Source organism: Micropterus salmoides, unplaced genomic scaffold (assembly GCF_014851395.1).
Source record: "Micropterus salmoides isolate LMB-PRFRI ecotype aquatic unplaced genomic scaffold, ASM1485139v1 Ms_hic_scaffold_3, whole genome shotgun sequence".
Classification (NCBI taxonomy): Eukaryota; Metazoa; Chordata; class Actinopteri; order Centrarchiformes; family Centrarchidae; genus Micropterus; species Micropterus salmoides.
In genome coordinates this window covers 32069942-32088099 of record NW_024042261.1, presented here as the reverse complement: position 1 = coordinate 32088099, position 18158 = coordinate 32069942, and the positions used below count along the sequence as shown (strand labels likewise).

General features: G+C 40.5%; 1 protein-coding gene across 2 annotated transcripts; it reads left to right on the top strand.

The window, feature by feature from the left end:
- Positions 1–775: 775 nt before the first annotated feature.
- slc25a15a (solute carrier family 25 member 15a) lies at positions 776–6945 on the top strand. Of its 2 annotated transcripts, XM_038693764.1 has the most exons (8): positions 776–1465; positions 1699–1769; positions 2579–2837; positions 3971–4111; positions 4204–4379; positions 4486–4644; positions 5817–5973; positions 6425–6945. In XM_038693764.1, exons 2-7 carry the CDS (start codon positions 1715–1717, stop codon positions 5936–5938), a joined length of 912 nt encoding a protein of 303 aa, XP_038549692.1. In that variant the 5' UTR covers positions 776–1465; positions 1699–1714; the 3' UTR covers positions 5939–5973; positions 6425–6945. The 2 variants fall into 2 exon arrangements, with proteins under 2 accessions (XP_038549692.1, XP_038549691.1); XM_038693763.1 differs by having other exon boundaries at positions 5817–6945.
- Positions 6946–18158: the final 11213 nt, after the last annotated feature.

Genomic DNA, 18158 nt, shown 5'->3' with positions numbered 1-18158 from the left:
TTTGTTTGATAAAACAAGGGGCCTAAATATAGTTTTTGATCATTCATCTGTATAGTTTTTGATAATTCATCTGCCATCTGCCATTTCTTGGAGATGTCAACAAGTTATTTTTTTATCATGTGCAACTTGAGTTTGGCTTGACAGCAACCCAGTAGGCTACTGCCCCCTATGAGTAGGCTTAACAGTTTCTGAATTAATTATCCACCCAAATAAATACTACTATTAGCCTACTACAGCCAATAATCATAGCACAACATAATATTAAGTACAGAGTATACACTGTGTTTGGAAAACCTAATAACAAATTCCAAATGACACATTTTCCCCAAAGTGATGGTACTACAAAGATAAAACAGGGCTACATCTTAAAAAATAGGCCTACTGATTATACAATAATTCTGAAAATAAAAACACACACTTTTAAAAAAAAGGTTGATTTGATTTTTTTACTTGAAAGACACAACAAAACACAATGCTGGTGGTTTGTTGGACTAGAAGCTGCGTCTTCAGCCAACTGTGGCCTTTATTGACATCTTGTGGCCATTGTCTGCCATTACAACGGTACGAGACGAAACAGGTGTAACAGCAAAATCTGTGACCCATCAGATTATGTGACCCAAATGGGAAGTAAAAATCAGGGCTTTGTATCTAATGGGTCACAGATTGTGGTGTCACACCGGTATCTAAACTCTTCCGCATTCAGCTCTATATTTAGTCGGCGTAATAACACACTGAAAGATTTTTTTTCATCACCAATGCGCTATTTTGTTTCATTTAGTTACTTATCAGTTAGGCTACTCTGGGCTGTAACTTCACCTCTCAAATAAAATGCATTGTTGTTCCAACAAAACAACAGCGTAAAGACAGTTAAGAGTTCAGAAATACGTCGCCTACAAAAGGTAGGGCCTATTAGTTTAACAATTAAATACGTTTACATTACGTTTAAATATATAAACGTAAAGCTTATTAAATATAGGCCTATATTTTTGTCAGCTCTGTCAACAGCGATCAGATGATAGTGTAACAGTTATAAGACAGGAAGTCCAGAGATTATATTAATGCAACAGCCTATTAATATCTCTAATTATGCTTCGATTCAAAATGTATTCTTTCCTGTTTAATTGTGGCTTCCTGTGGAGAGCATGACGCAACTCCTTGTGCGCTTGCTGTGGGTAAAGTGTGCACCGGAGACGAACTGTCGCAACAGTAGACGTTGCTAAGAAAACGAAAGCACAGTAAGAAAATCTTAGCTAGCCTACATTAAATGCTCACGAGGAGACTTCACTTGGTAGGGGTGTAGTTAAGCCTATCTATTTGACAAGGTCGAGCTCATCGCGTGTGGTGCTAAGTGCTGACAGCCGGTTGTACAATAAATGTTTTCATAGTTGCTCTATGTAAGGGAACACACAAATATTCTGATCCACACGAGTGAGAAACTGCAAGACACCGAGGAGACCTACTACAGGTGAGAATGAAATGTGTACGCATCTGCTTCACAGAAATATGTTTTTTTCCTGCCTTGTTTCTGTGGTTTTTAATGGTTTAGTTCTATTATGACTTTATTGTACTTGTACTTATTGTACTATCTCAGCAGATTTTTACAATACAAATACAAGCACTTTCAGTTTTGTATTTGCATTTGAATGTGAAGTGATAAAGCCAAGGTTGTTAAATAACTATAGCTTTTCGGGTTCACAGCATCTTTTCAATCATTATGGCTCCACATCCCCTAATCCAGCCAATTATTGACTTCTCAGCTGGAGCAATAGGTGAGTTTCCCTTAATTAATCAGCCATATCTATCTATCTATTTATCTATCTATCTATCTAACTATCTACTGCAGTAACAAGTTCTATACATTAATTTGAGTGTTTCATCTCTGATTTTCTTTCATGGAATTGTTGTTAAAGTGATACACATTTATATCCTGTTGTGTAAGATAACCACTGAAATACACACCATTGAGATTGTTCCTTGATAAATTGTTTAATAGGACCCATACAGCTCTACAGACAATTTTGGCTTTGGCCAGGAAGAAGTTATGGGGTCTGCAGCATTAGTTTGTATAGTGTTCAGTTGTGTATCTACAAGGTCATATCCAAAAACAAAACTCTTGTCTGGCTGTATTTCTAAAGGCAAATCTCACCCACTGTTTGTCTGTGTACTAATGTGTATGTAGTTGTAGTATGTAGTTTAATAGAAATAATATTGAAATTGTAATATCGCCAAGTGCAATATCCAAATTGCATTTTTAATGAATGTATCACAACTCAACGTACCATTATAAACTAAGCATTGTGGTGCAACAGAGATGCCCCATACAAATCATATTCTACAGATGTAAGGGAACTTGCTTGTTTGATATAGACTCCAGCAAAAAACACATCATAATTTAAAATTTTATTTCAGTGAAAATAAAATTCACCATTCCCACTTACAATTGCAATATCTGTCAAAATAATTGCAATATAATTTTTTTTGCATATCGTTCAGCCCTAATGCATGACAATAAAAAGTGTTCAAACTGTTCCCTGGAATCTGCCTTGGACACAAGATATCTCTTGAAATCCTTCCTAAGGTGGTACAGCTTGTGTGCTGAGTGGTCAGCCGTTTGACACCACAAAGGTGAAGATGCAGACGTTCCCCACCATGTACCGCGGCTTCATCCACTGCTTCACGTCGACCTTCAGGCAGGTGGGACTACGTGGTTTCTACAAAGGCACAACCCCAGCCCTTATAGCCAACATCAGTGAGAATGCTGTGCTCTTTGTGAGTTATGGTCGCTGCCAGGATGTGATCCGCTTTGTGTCCAACACGGATAAGGGGGCCGATCTCAGGTTTGACACTGACAATTTTGTGTAATTATTTGTGTATCCATTAGAAGCTCCATAACTGGCTGTGGTGATGAACATTTCGACATACCAATATTGTGTGACATAACAGATATTAATATGAAGCAAGACTGTAGTTGTATAGCTTAGTTTGCAGACCATCAGTGTGACTTCTTAGAATCGTGTTGGTCATACATTTTTTCTGTTACTGTTATCATTTATATCCTCCCCACTTCCTTCAATGTCTTCCAGGAATTGGTCCACACCCTGTGCAGTAAAGTGTTTCACCATGCACTATTGTGCAATGCTACAGTCACACAATTCTATATCACTGAATGTCTTTGGGGGGCATTTTGAGAACTTAACAATTACTTTAGAAGTTTTCAACCATGACCCTATTTTCCCATGTTGTTGTGTCTAAGTGGCTTATTGGGGCAATAGTTCAGTCCAATGTTGAGTGAGCACACTGCGGTCTGCAGTAGCGAATCAGGGCTACAATGGAATACTTGCAGGCAATTGTGCCCCATCAAAGTTTGCCCACTAAAGTGGTTGTTTTTGCCACTGACAGGCTCAGATTGTTGTTCTTACGTGTCTGACAACATTGTGGAAAGGATCCTTTCAGAGACAGACCTTTTTTAAAATTTAAGATGCTTTTTGCTTGACCACAAACATATCACTCTCAGTAAAGATAATAAAATGTGACGAGGAAGGACATGTTTTTTGTAAATGGATGTAAAAAATATTAGATGGAAATGACTCTCAATCTTAGGAGCACATTATTCAGAGAAATTCTCGGTGTCTAGCCAGTCCCTTGACATTTAATGAGAAGGTGACTTTGTCTACTGAAGACTTTTTGTTTGAGCTCTTTGAGATAGAAACAATTCTATCCGATCTGGACCAGGAAATGTAAGTGAAAACTATCTTTAGTACATTCATAGGATGCTTTTTCATTTAGTGCACTTAATGTGTGTCAGAGCAAATTCCCTCTTATTTGTGGTTACGAGAGGAAAGAATTTATGTTTTTGTCTTATATGTAAATGTCCTGAGTGAACCTAAAGACTAAGGTATTCTTCCTGTAAGCACACTAAAAATCTTTTATTATTAATTCTTCTTATGTACTCTTTTTAATTTCTCATCAGTGATCTTCAGAAGGCATCCGCAGGGTCTTTAGCCTCCATCTTCTCCGCCATGGCAATATGCCCCACCGAGCTGGTGAAATGTCGCCTGCAGGCAATGCACGAAATGGAAGCATCTGGCCAGATCACAAAAGGACCGAGAAGGTAAGCGTGACTTACAAGTGATGTTGGAAAGAGCAGGACACGTGGAGTTTAAGTTTATACACATTTGACTGTGTTTTGTGGTGTGACTCCAGCACAGTGTGGACAGTAGTGAAGACAGTGTTGAAGACAAACGGTCCCCTGGGTTTCTACCAAGGACTGACATCCACCATTGTGAGGGAGATACCAGGTTACTTCTGCTTTTTTGGGGCCTATGAACTGTGTCGGTCCAAATTTGCACAGTACATGGGCACTGACAAGGACAGTATAGGTATGGTTAAATTATTTTCCAATAATATTTAATGAGTCATTATGCTGTTTTTAATGTTGTCATGTTTCTGTGATCTGCTCCCACAAAATAATTTTGGCCTTCGCAGGTATTCTTCCACTCATGTTCAGTGGTGGATTTGGGGGAGCTTGTCTTTGGTTGGTGGTTTATCCCATAGACTGTGTGAAGTCCAGGATCCAGGTACACTCTTTAACTGGGAAGCAGAAGGGCTTCATGAAGACCTCCATCAGTATCATGCGCACTGAGGGTAAGATTTGAACATACATTCTAAAATTGAAATTAAATATAGTCTTTGTGAGACATTGTATTTTATTTAACTTGACAACAATGAATGAAAACACCATAGCATATAAAGTACAGTATTAAAGGTGTCCTACATGACAGCAGCAAAGCATTCTGAGAGAGAAATTTTAATGTGTCGCACAACATATAACATGCAAAACATAAAAATTTTAAAAAGAATAGTTTTCTGAAGGAAGTTGAAGCGTGCTCACAGCTGAAAATTTCCAGTTGAAATTATTGAAATGGTTGAAATACTTGGAGTGTGTCAGTTGAAATGCAGTTTGTGAAGCAGAAATGGAGATTACAATGGAAGCCCTGAAAGAATTTGAAGATTCAATTTACGTGTAAGCACTAAAAGCGTTGAGAGCAGATGAAATCATCAAAGTGTCAAATTGTAATCACTGAAAACAAATGAACTCTCATTAAAAAGTAAGTGCTGAAAGCAGTTGAATTATGAGTTGTGTAACCAGTGACAGCGGTTGAAATGTCAATTAATGAGTAAGAGATGAAAGCACTTGAAATGAAAATGCGTATTAACAGGACAGCAGGTATGTATAGAAATTTAAAATGAATAATCTGGCCATAGATCCATACATTCATTGTGGTTTTTTATTTATTTATTTAATTTTTTTACATGAGTCAGATCAGATTTTCAGATACTTTATTTGGGTACTCATATCACCACATGAAAGCATCAATATAAAGAAAGCATGTATTTGTTGAATGTGTCTGTTTCTTTGTGGCCTTAAAGTAAGCGGTAGATCAGTTATACATTGATATATTGTTCATGAATCCTATGGTGCTCAGATCAGGATAATGGTGCTAATGGGGTCACAGGGTGCCAACAAAACATCTCAACAGAGCAGGCTCTATAGGGCTATTTTTATTTTTATTCTTATCTAATACTTGTAGAATTTCTTTAGAAGTACATTTGTTGGCCTGATTTAGATGATAAATTAAGGGATGAATTTGATATAAACTTGTATAATGTAAACTAGGGCAGCTGAAGTTTTTAGACTGCTGGTCTGACTTTGACGCAGTGTGTGGTTGCATCCTGTTACTAACTGGCCCAAGCTGGGGACCTGACTCATCTATGGGGAATGACCTGTGTAGCTGTTTGACTCTGTCGTCCCGCAGGGTTCACTGCTCTGTACTCTGGTCTGACTCCTACCATGATACGCACCTTCCCTGCCAACGGAGCACTCTTTCTTGCTTACGAGTTCAGTCGCAAGTTCATGATGGAGAAAGTTGGTGCCTGAGGTGGAGGATCTTTACACTTGAAGCAAATCTTCTGGTAAAGCACAACCATGTCCCCTTTATTTTTTTATTGTGTCTTATTGTTAGCCTGAAAAAAGACCAAATATTTTGCAAATATTGCTTGGTATGCCTATATTTGAATATACTGTAAACAAAATAAACACTGTGTCTATACTGTGCTGACCACATTTTAATCTTAACATCCATATGTCTTAATTTAATACTTTGTGAAATAGAGTACAGAATAGTAAAGAATATGAACAGCTTTCTTCCCAGAATGAATGCTCATCATTTTTAACCTTAGGTTAAGTTGGAGAAATTATAAATTCAATATAAAAGATAGCTGAAAATTGGACTAAACAAAGCTGCAAAAAAAAGACAAAGAGTAAAAGTCAGATTTAAAAAAAACGTGTAGGTCAAATGGTTTCGCTTTGACTGATCTGTAACAATGACCTCTTAATGTTTCTCTTTTTTGTTGTGTGTCACAGTGACAGTAAGAGAAGTAGGATTAAGCAACTGCTGAATTATGAGTAATCCAGCATGATGGAAAATTAAACAGATGTGGTCATCCCCCCCAAATAAAAAGGCTCACACATATCGATTTTTGCTGTGCTTTTGATTTTTTTTACTTCCATTAAAAAAAAAAAAAAAAAAAAAAACTAAAAAATGATCCTGGTTGCATTTCAAACTCATCAACTCATCAAGGACAAAGGGAGCCTGTTGTGTTGTGTGTAGTGTTACTGTAACAACATGATTCACATTTACTTTTGTACTATAAGCAGTGAGCTGGCTTTATCATGTGACAGTACATTAAAGGAACTTCATCCAAAAATTATCGTAACAAGCAGCTCACATGCTGGTTCTTATGATACACATACACTGTGTACTGTGCTGCTTCACATCAAAGAAATTCCTTTTTTTGATTTTGTAGTCAGGCTGTTTAACATACTGTAATTATGTAACCCTCTGTTATACAACACTTTGCAATAAATATAAAATTGATGATGTATATTTTTTATTGTATTTTGTACATTTCTTTAGTAAATTGGTGGTAAATTGTGTTTATTTGTACATTCCTTCACCTCCTTCCTTTACTGTTTTCCTCTCTGCCTCACATTCTTTGTCTGTGTATTTCCTCCTCTCCTGTTTAGGATAGATTTTAATAAATTTCCAACAAAAATCTCAACGACAACAGTGAAAACTCATTCTCAGTTTTTATACATTTTAAATGTGAGTAAACTTTTATTATAAGATAGGAAAGACGAGCTTGACCTTTACTGCTCTCATGTTTCACAACCTGGATACCATCTATTGTTCATTCATAATCTCAGCAGGTGTCAGTCTCCTGGACGTGAATGTGAAAGAGTATAACGGGAAAGCACAAGAGTTGAATGTTAACGTTTCTTATACAGGAGCCACACAGAGGCTGGTTAGGCTCTATGGTTCACGTTAACTGTTGGCACCCACTAGGTGAGCCCAAGAGCCGCACCAAGACATCGTGAGTGTATGTGTGTGTCTCTCAGGCTCATGAAATGTAGCAGGTAATGAGAGAAGGGGACAGACCACACCCCTCACAGAGAACAGACAGGTAAACAGGTGCTTTGCTCGCTCCATCACACGCACAACATACTCAGTAATGATCTCAACAACATCCAGCATGGCCGAGATGGTTGCACAAAGTAAACTTCAGATCAACTGCGTTGAGAATGTCGAAGGTAAATACTTTTACAGTTTTCATTTTGATCATCAATCAAAATGTTTATTTTTTTCACCTTGCTTATAAGTCTGAATTATTCAGGGTGCCAATGCCAAGAATAATAGATGTTGTTTGAGGGCAACCTTATTCAACTATAGTAAAAGGATAAAATATGTATATATGGATTAAAAAGTAAAAAAGTAAACAGATTTACTTAATAATGTAATGAAGAGCACAATGTTTAACATACTGACAGGATGAATAGTTTTACTAAGTCTATTACTGTATTAATAATAACACCTAATATTAAGAATTGGTGTCTTTTTGATACTCGACATTTTCAAATTTAAAATGTCTCAGCTTCTTCCTTCAAAAGCACCAGTATCTTTGGCTTTTGGACTGTTGTATGGAGAGTCCAAGTTAATATCTGCAAATGCCGTACCTTGTTTTGTCTGTACATCAGTCCACAAACCCAGCAGAATAAAGCAGAGAAAAGAGGCTATGGACAGTGTTGGGCAGTAGCACTAGTTTAACTACATTTCTCAGTAGATTTGTGGTAGCGTCGCTATTTTCTGAATCAAATGGCTTTTCAGTAACGAAGCTCTTCTATTGACCGAGTAGAGCGGTAGATTCCACACACGCTACATTTTCCCAAGCATTTCTGAAGGATCAGTAGCCTAAGTAACGCCACTGCAACACACGGACCTGTATGTGTGCAGCCGGCAGAAGCGAAACGCTTCCGGGTGACGGCGACATCACGTACTGATCCATGGGCTGTGTTGACCCTCTAGTTTGTTTTTGTTATCCAGTCGTAGTGATGTTCCGTCTGCGACCCGAACAGCCTGTTGACAGCATGTGAGGACTTACTGGAACTATCATTTGTTGGCTGACACCGCCCACATTTGATTGACACAAGGAGGGCGCCAATGAATGACATCGACAGAGTTGGTCCTTGTTAGGGCCCGAGCACGACCGTGCGAGGTCCCTATTGAATTTGCTCGGATTATTAGGGCCCGAGCACGACCGTGCGAGGTCCCTATTGAATTTGCTCGGATTATATATATATTTTTAGGGCCCGAGCACGACCGTGTGAGGTCCCTATTGAATTTGCTCGGATTATATTTAGGGCCCGAGCACGACCGTGCGAGGTCCCTGTTGAATTTGCTCGGATTATTTTATTAGGGCCCGAGCACGACCGTGCGAGGTCCCTATTGAATTTGCTCGGATTATATATTTAGGGCCCGAGCACGACCGTGTGAGGTCCCTATTGAATTTGCTCGGATTATTAGGAACCGAGCACGACCGTGCGAGGTCCCTATTGAATTTGCTCGGATTATTTTTAGGGCCCGAGCACGACCGTGCGAGGTCCCTATTGAATTTGCTCGGATTTTTTTAGGGCCCGAGCACGACCGTGCGAGGTCCCTATTGAAATTGCTCGGATTATTTTTTTTTTTAGGGCCCGAGCACGACCGTGTGAGGTCCCTATTGAATTTGCTCAGATTAATTTTTTTTTTTTTTAGGGCCCGAGCACGACCGTGCGAGGTCCCTATTGAATCTGCTCGGATTATATATTTAGGGCCCGAGCACGACCGTGCGAGGTCCCTATTGAAATTGCTCGGATTATTTTTAGGGCCCGAGCACGACCGTGTGAGGTCCCTATTGAATTTGCTCGGATTATTTTTAGGGCCCGAGCACGACCGTGTGAGGTCCCTATTGAATTTGCTCGGATTATATTTTTTTTAGGGCCCGAGCACGACCGTGCGAGGTCCCTATTGAATTTGCTCGGATTATTTTTAGGGCCCGAGCACGACCGTGTGAGGTCCCTATTGAATTTGCTCGGATTATTTTTTTTTTTTTTTTTTTTTTTTTTTCTTTTTTCTGCAAAGTAGGCTCAAATGACATGGCCTAAACATTCTCGAAAACTCACCAAAATTTGCAAACATGTCAGAACCGGTGAAAAATTTCGTATTCTACAAGTTTCGCACATGGGCGTTGCAAAATGACTCGCTAGCGCCACCTAGAAAATTGGAAAAAATTAGCCCCTCGTTCACGTTCAACCTACATCTACGAAATTTTCTGGGGACATGTATCATGTCAAGACGCACAAAAAAGCCTCAAGAACCCATAGCCTAAAGTCAACAGGAAGTCGGCCATTTTGAATTTTATGGCCATTTTTGGATGATTTACACACTTCGTACTTTAACGAACTCCTCCTAGGGATTTAGTCGGATCAACGTCAAATTTCTGCTGTGCCTTCTAAAGGCATTGACGATGAAAAGTTGTGCTATTTGCGCGTTTTCGTCAATGGGCGTGTCCGTGGCGTCGATGATTCGCCATGAAACAGGAAGTTGTTGTAACTTCAGTGTACATGCTCACATCTGGACCAAACTGTACATCTAGGATGAGAGTCCCGCCCTGAACACATGTACATGCCGACATTCACCCACAGTCATAGCGCCACCTGCTGGCAATAGAAGTGACCTTTAACGAAGCAGCCCCCGCCGCATGTTTCACCTACGTGCACGAATTTTCTGTGGTACGTGTATCTTGTCCAGACGCACAAAAAAGTCTCTTGGAGCGATGCCCTAAATCCAACAGGAAGTCGGCCATTTTGAATTTTACGTCAAATTTTGGATGATTTACACACTTCGTACTTTAACGAACTCCTCCTAGGGATTTAGTCCGACCGACCTCAAATTTGTGCTGTGCCTTCTAAAGGCATTGAAGATGAAAAGTTGTGCTATTTGCAAGTTTTCGTCAATGGGCGTGTCCGTGGCGTGGCGTCAAAGATCAACTCTTCGCCATGACACGGAAGTTGTCGTAGCTTCAGTGTACATGCTCACATCTGGACCAAACTGTACATGTAGGATGAGAGTCCCGCCCTGAACACATGTACATGCTGATATTGACCCACAGTCATAGCGCCACCTGCTGGCAATAGAAAGTGACTTTTAACGAAGCAGCCCCCGCCGCACGTTTCACCTACGTGCACGAATTTTCTGTGGTACGTGTATCTTGTCCAGACGCACAAAAAAGTCTCTTGGAGCCATAGCCTAAACCCAACAGGAAGTTGGCCATTTTGAATTTTACGTCAAATTTTGGATGATTTACACACTTCGTACTTTAACGAACTCCTCCTAGGGATTTAGTCCGACCGACCTCAAATTTCTGCTGTGCCTTCTAAAGGCATTGAAGATGAAAAGTTGTGCTATTTGCAAGTTTTCGTCAATGGGCGTGTCCGTAGCGTGGCGTCAAAGATCAACTCTTCGCCATGACACGGAAGTTGTCGTAACTTCAGTGTACATGCTCACATCTGCACCAAACTGTACATGTAGGATGAGAGTCCCGCCCTGAACACATGTACATGCTGACATTCACCCACAGTCATAGCGCCACCTGCTGGCAACAGGAAGTGACTTTTAACGAAGCAGCCCCCGCCGCACGTTTCACCTACGTGCACGAATTTTCTGTGGTACGTGTATCTTGTCCAGACGCACAAAAAAGTCTCTTGGAGCCATAGCCTAAACCAACAGGAAGTCGGCCATTTTGAATTTTACGTCAAATTTTGGATGATTTACACACTTCGTACTTTAACGAACTCCTCCTAGGGATTTAGTCCGACCGACTTCAAATTTGTGCTGTGCCTTCTAAAGGCATTGAAGATGAAAAGTTGTGCTATTTGCGAGTTTTCGTCAATGGGTGTGTCCGTGGCGTGGCGTCAGAGATCAAGTCTTCGCCATGACACAGGAAGTTGTTGTAACTTCAGTGTACATGCTCACATCTTAACCAAACTTTACGTGCTTGATAACTCTCCCACCCCGTTATGGAGGACCGATCCTGACACAGCCAGAAATAAATACAGAAATAAATAAATGCTCAATAAATAAATAAGCATCCAATTAAATACACAAAAAAATAAAGTAAATAAATAAATGTAGGTAGTAATTAAATTATACAAGGAGACATAAATGTTTATATTTTAATTAGTGCCTTTACTTATTCACCTTTGTTATAATTACCTTATTTGTTTATTCAACTTTATTTATTACTAATTTTTTTAATGTATTTATTTATGTGTGTGTTTTAATATTTTTGTCTGTTTTTCTTCCTTTGTATTTATTTACCTTATTTATTTTCACCCATGGTATTTATTTTGCCTGTCTTTTTAAATTTTTGTATGCATTTCTGCCTCATTATGCAAATGAGGAGGGGCTGTGTCTCAAGGGGTCATCTTCTCTGCTATTGGTGGACCAGTCAGACAGGAGAGCTCCTACTCTGCCTGCAGACATCAACGATCTTGCCCCTCACACAGTCAGATGGCTTCCTTCAGTGCGCTGAGGTGTTTAACAACTCTGAAGACAATACTACCAGCAATGTCTTCCTTCTCTTTTCACGTAGACGCTCCGACAGACAGTGCTTTCAGTTTGCTGCATGCATGGACACAGAACTGCGGTATAGGGAGAAGAACACGGTCAGCTGGCTGCAGCTAAATCTGGAGTGCACTCGTATTCAATTCTGTATGGTAAATTCAGTTTTAACGGAGCAGAGCGAGCTGACAGGCAGAGTTAGAGCTTTTTCTGTCTGTTTCTCTCTTTACAAAGACGCATGTTGCAGTCAGAGTCTTCTCTGAGATGCGAGCACGACATACAACACAATTTATCAAATTACACAACGGATATACAGTATGAAAATAAGATTGATTGGATTATACTCACAGGAAGTATAAAACCTCTTACATGGGTCTATTAAAAGTAAAGTAACACAAAAATGTCAGGGAAATTACTTTACTTAGATTTAAGTACTGCAGTTGTACATTTGAAATACCTTCCTACCTTTCTGATAGGAAGCCTTCTTGAGGTGGTATAAAACATTTCTTCTTATATTCTGATTTGAGTTGTGGACAACTATGACCACATGAATTAAAAAAATTTCACTGCCCAAGTCAGCTATAACGCAAGTCTTGTTCATCAGACTACATGCTGTACAGTATTTGTACAGATTTTGTCCCAGGATTTCTTATGCATTTCTTCTTCTTCGTTGCATGATTTAGAATAATAAGGTGAGAAATGGGTCTATTCTGAGTTCATCCTGCACTGCAGCAGCTAATAAAGTCCATTTAATCCCAAAAACGCTTTTCTTTTAGGCAGGCTGGAGCAGAAAACAACTCACCTTTCTCAAGTTGTACAGTAATGTCACATGTGTATGAAGGTGGATCAAACAAGCTAATCTTAAATGTCAAAGTAGAGAGGATCCTAGTAGGCCTATTTATTTTCATTCATTACACAATATGAATAAGCTATGCAGACAGTTGTAAAGAAAGAACATCTTTTTCTTCTGTTCTCTACTTGTTATAGTTACACAGTATTAGGGGTGTGGGCTGTATTAAAAGTATCCACTGTTCTCCCATGCTCTAACACACAGTAACGATGAAATGTGTGCTGTTCTCACATTCTTCCTCTGTATGTACACATAAACAACAAGGCAAGGAATTTTATTTTATTGTTTGTGTACATTATTGTTCAGTGTACATGTCACATCTGAAACAAACTTTACGTGCTTGATAACTCTCCCACCCCGCAGACATCTACACGCCAATACCGATTTATATTCATAGCGGCAAGTGCTATGTAGCTCCACATAGGGGACACAGGAAGTGACATATAGCACATTCATGCGGCGTCGGAACCGCGTAGGAAATTCACAGCCGCACCGGCAGAGCTCCAGAATGTGCAACTCGGCCGGCTCACGCGCGGACGCGCTTACAAGTGCGAGGGCCCGCCCAACGCTGCTTGCAGCTTTATTAGGGCCCGAGCACGACCGTGCGAGGTCCCTATTGAATTGCTCGGATTATATATTTTTTTTTTTTTTTTTTTTTTTTTTTTTTTTCTGCAAAGTAGGCCCAAATGACATGGCCTAAACATACTCGAAAACTCACCAAAATTTGCAAACATGTCAGAACCGGTGAAAAATTTCGTATTCTACAAGTTTCGCACATGGGCGTGGCAAAATGACTCGCTAGCGCCACCTAGAAAATTGGAAATGATTAGCCCCTCGTTCACGTTCAACCTACATGTACGAAATTTTCTGGGGACATGTATCGTATCAAGACGCACAAAAAAGCCTCAAGAACCCATAGCCTAAAGTCAACAGGAAGTCGGCCATTTTGAATTTTATGGCCATTTTTGGATGATTTACACACTTCGTACTTTAACGAACTCCTCCTAGGGATTTAGTCGGATCGACGTCAAATTTCTGCTGTGCCTTCTAAAGGCATTGACGATGAAAAGTTGTGCTATTTGCGAGTTTTCGTCAATGGGCGTGTCCGTGGCGTCGATGATTCGCAATGAAACAGGAAGTTGTTGTAACTTCAGTGTACATGCTCACATCTGGACCAAACTGTACATGTAGGATGAGAGTCCCGCCCTGAACACATGTACATGCCGACATTCACCCACAGTCATAGCGCCACCTGCTGGCAACAGAAAGTGACCTTTAACGAAGCAGCCCCCGCCGCACGTTTCACCTACGTGCACGAATTTTCTGTGGTACGTGTATCTTGTCCAGACGCACAAAAAAGCTCTTGGAGCCATAGCCTAAACCAACAGGAAGTCGGCCATTTTGAATTTTACGTCAAATTTTGGATGATTTACACACTTCGTACTTTAACGAACTCCTCCTAGGGATTTAGTCCGACCGACTTCAAATTTGTGCTGTGCCTTCTAAAGGCATTGAAGATGAAAAGTTGTGCTATTTGCAAGTTTTCGTCAATGGGCGTGTCCGTGGCGTGGCGTCAAAGATCAGCTCTTCGCCATGACACGGAAGTTGTCGTAACTTCAGTGTACATGCTCACATCTGGACCAAACTGTACATGTAGGATGAGAGTCCCGCCCTGAACACATGTACATGCTGACATTCACCCACAGTCATAGCGCCACCTGCTGGCAACAGGAAGTGACTTTTAACGAAGCAGCCCCCGCCGCACGTTTTACCTACGTGCACGAATTTTCTGTGGTACGTGTATCTTGTCCAGACGCACAAAAAAGCCTCTTGGAGCGATGCCCTAAAATCAACAGGAAGTCGGCCATTTTGAATTTTACGTCAAATTTTGGATGATTTACACACTTCGTACTTTAACGAACTCCTCCTAGGGATTTAGTCCGACCGACCTCAAATTTGTGCTGTGCCTTCTAAAGGCATTGAAGATGAAAAGTTGTGCTATTTGCGAGTTTTCGTCAATGGGTGTGTCCGTGGCGTGGCGTCAGAGATCAAGTCTTCGCCATGACACAGGAAGTTGTTGTAACTTCAGTGTACATGCTCACATCTGAACCAAACTTTACGTGCTTGATAACTCTCCCACCCCGTTATGGAGGACCGATCCTGACACAGTCAGAAATAAATACAGAAATAAATAAATGCTCAATAAATAAATAAGCATCCAATTAAATACACAAAAAATAAAGTAAATAAATAAATGTAGGTAGTAATTAAATTATACAAGGAGACATAAATGTATATTTTAATTAGTGCCTTTACTTATTCACCTTTGTTATAATTACCTTATTTGTTTATTCAACTTTATTTATTACTAATTTTTTTAATGTATTTATTTATGTGTGTGTTTTAATATTTTTGTCTGTTTTATTCTTCCTTTGTATTTATTTACCTTATTTATTTTCACCCATGGTATTTATTTCTGCCTGTCTTTTTAAATTTTTGTATGCATTTCTGCCTCATTATGCAAATGAGGAGGGGCTGTGTCTCAAGGGGTCATCTTCTCTGCTATTGGTGGACCAGTCAGACAGGAGAGCTCCTACTCTGCCTGCAGACATCAACGATCTTGCCCCTCACACAGTCAGATGGCTTCCTTCAGTGCGCTGAGGTGTTTAACAACTCTGAAGACAATACTACCAGCAATGTCTTCCTTCTCTTTTCACGTAGACGCTCCGACAGACAGTGCTTTCAGTTTGCTGCATGCATGGACACAGAACTGCGGTACAGCACACAGTAACGATGAAATGTGTGCTGTTCTCACATTCTTCCTCTGTATGTACACATAAACACAAGGCAGGGAAATATAAAAGGAATTTATTTTATTGTTTGGTACATTATTGTTCAGTGTACATGCTCACATCTGAAACAAACTTTACGTGCTTGATAACTCTCCACCCCGCAGACATCTACACGCCAACACCGATTTATATTCATAGCGGCAAGTGCTATGTAGCTCCACATAGGGGACACAGGAAGTGACTATAACACCTTCATGCGGCGTCATAACCGCGTAGCAAATTCACAGCCGCACCGGCAGAGCTCCAGAATATGCAACTCGGCCGGCTCACACGCGGACGCGCTTATAAGTGCGAGGGCCCGCCCAACGCTGCTTGCAGCTTTAATTTTTTTATTTTTTTTTTTTTTTTTTTTTCTGCAAAGTAGGCCAAATGACATGGCCTAAACATACTCGAAAACTCACCAAAATTTGCAAACATGTCAGAACCGTGAAAAATTTCGTATTCTACAAGTTTCGCACATGGGCGTTGCAAAATGACTCGCTAGCGCCACCTAGAAAATTGGAAAAATTAGCCCCTCGTTCACGTTCAACCTACATGTACGAAATTTTCTGGGGACATGTATCATACAAGACGCACAAAAAGCCTCAAGAACCCATAGCCTAAAGTCAACAGGAAGTCGGCCATTTTGAATTTTACGGCCATTTTTGGATGATTTACACACTTCGTACTTTAACGAACTCCTCCTAGGGATTTAGTCGGATCGACGTCAAATTTCTGCTGTGCCTTCTAAAGGCATTGACGATGAAAAGTTGTGCTATTTGCGCGTTTTCGTCAATGGGCGGTCCGTGGCGTCGATGATTCGCAATGAAACAGGAAGTTGTTGTAACTTCAGTGTACATGCTCACATCTGGACCAAACTGTACATGTAGGATGAGAGTCCCGCCTGAACACATGTACATGCCGACATTCACCCACAGTCATAGCGCCACCTGCTGGCAACAGAAAGTGACCTTTAACGAAGCAGCCCCCGCCGCACGTTTCACCTACGTGCACGAATTTTCTGTGGTACGTGTATCTTGTCCAGACGCACAAAAAAGTCTCTTGGAGCCATAGCCTAAAACCCAACAGGAAGTCGGCCATTTTGAATTTTACGTCAAATTTTGGATGATTTACACACTTCGTACTTTAACGAACTCCTCCTAGGGATTTAGTCCGACCGACCTCAAATTTCTGGTGCCTTCTAAAGGCATTGAAGATGAAAGTTGTGCTATTTGCAAGTTTTCGTCAATGGGTGTCCGTGGCGTGGCGTCAAAGATCATCTTCGCCATGACACGGAAGTTGTCGTAACTTCAGTGTACATGCTCACATCTGGACCAAACTGTACATGTAGGATGAGAGTCCCGCCCTGAACACATGTACATGCTGACATTCACCCACAGTCATAGCGCCACCTGCTGGCAAGGAAGTGACTTTTAACGAAGCAGCCCCCGCCGTTTTACCTACGTGCACGAATTTTCTGTGGTACGTTATCTTGTCCAGACGCACAAAAAAGTCTCTTGGAGCCATAGCCTAAACCCAACAGGAAGTCGGCCATTTTGAATTTTACGTCAAATTTTGGATGATTTACACACTTCGTACTTTAACGAATCCTCCTAGGGATTTAGTCCGACCGACCTCAAATTTGCTGTGCCTTCTAAAGGCATTGAAGATGAAAAGTTGTGCTATTTGCAAGTTTTCGTCAATGGGCGTGTCCGTGGCGTGGCGTCAAAGATCAACTCTTCGCCATGACACGGAAGTTGTCGTAACTTCGTGTACATGCTCACATCTGGACCAAACTGTACATGTAGATGAGAGTCCCGCCCTGAACACATGTACATGCTGACATTCACACAGTCATAGCGCCACCTGCTGGCAACAGGAAGTGACTTTTAACGAGCAGCCCCCGCCGCACGTTTCACCTACGTGCACGAATTTTCTGTGGTACGTGTATCTTGTCCAGACGCACAAAAGCTCTTGGAGCGATGCCCTAAAATCAACAGGAAGTCGGCCATTTGAATTTTACGTCAAATTTTGGATGATTTACACACTTCGTACTTTAACGAACTCCTCCTAGGGATTTAGTCCGACCGACTTCAAATTTGCTGTGCCTTCTAAAGGCATTGAAGATGAAAAGTTGTGCTATTTGCGAGTTTTCGTCAAGGTGTGTCCGTGGCGTGGCGTCAGAGATCAAGTCTTCGCCATGACACAGGAAGTTGTTGTAACTTCAGTGTACATGCTCACATCTGAACAAACTTACGTGCTTGATACTCTCCCACCCTATGGAGACCGTCCTGACACAGCCAGAAATAAATACAAATAAAAAATGCTCAATAAATAATAAGCATCCAATTAAATACACAAAAAAATAAAGTAATAATAAATGTGGTAGTAATAAATTATACGGAGACATAAATGTATATATTTTAATTATGTTTCCTTTACTTATTCACCTTGTTATAATTACCTTATTTTTTATTC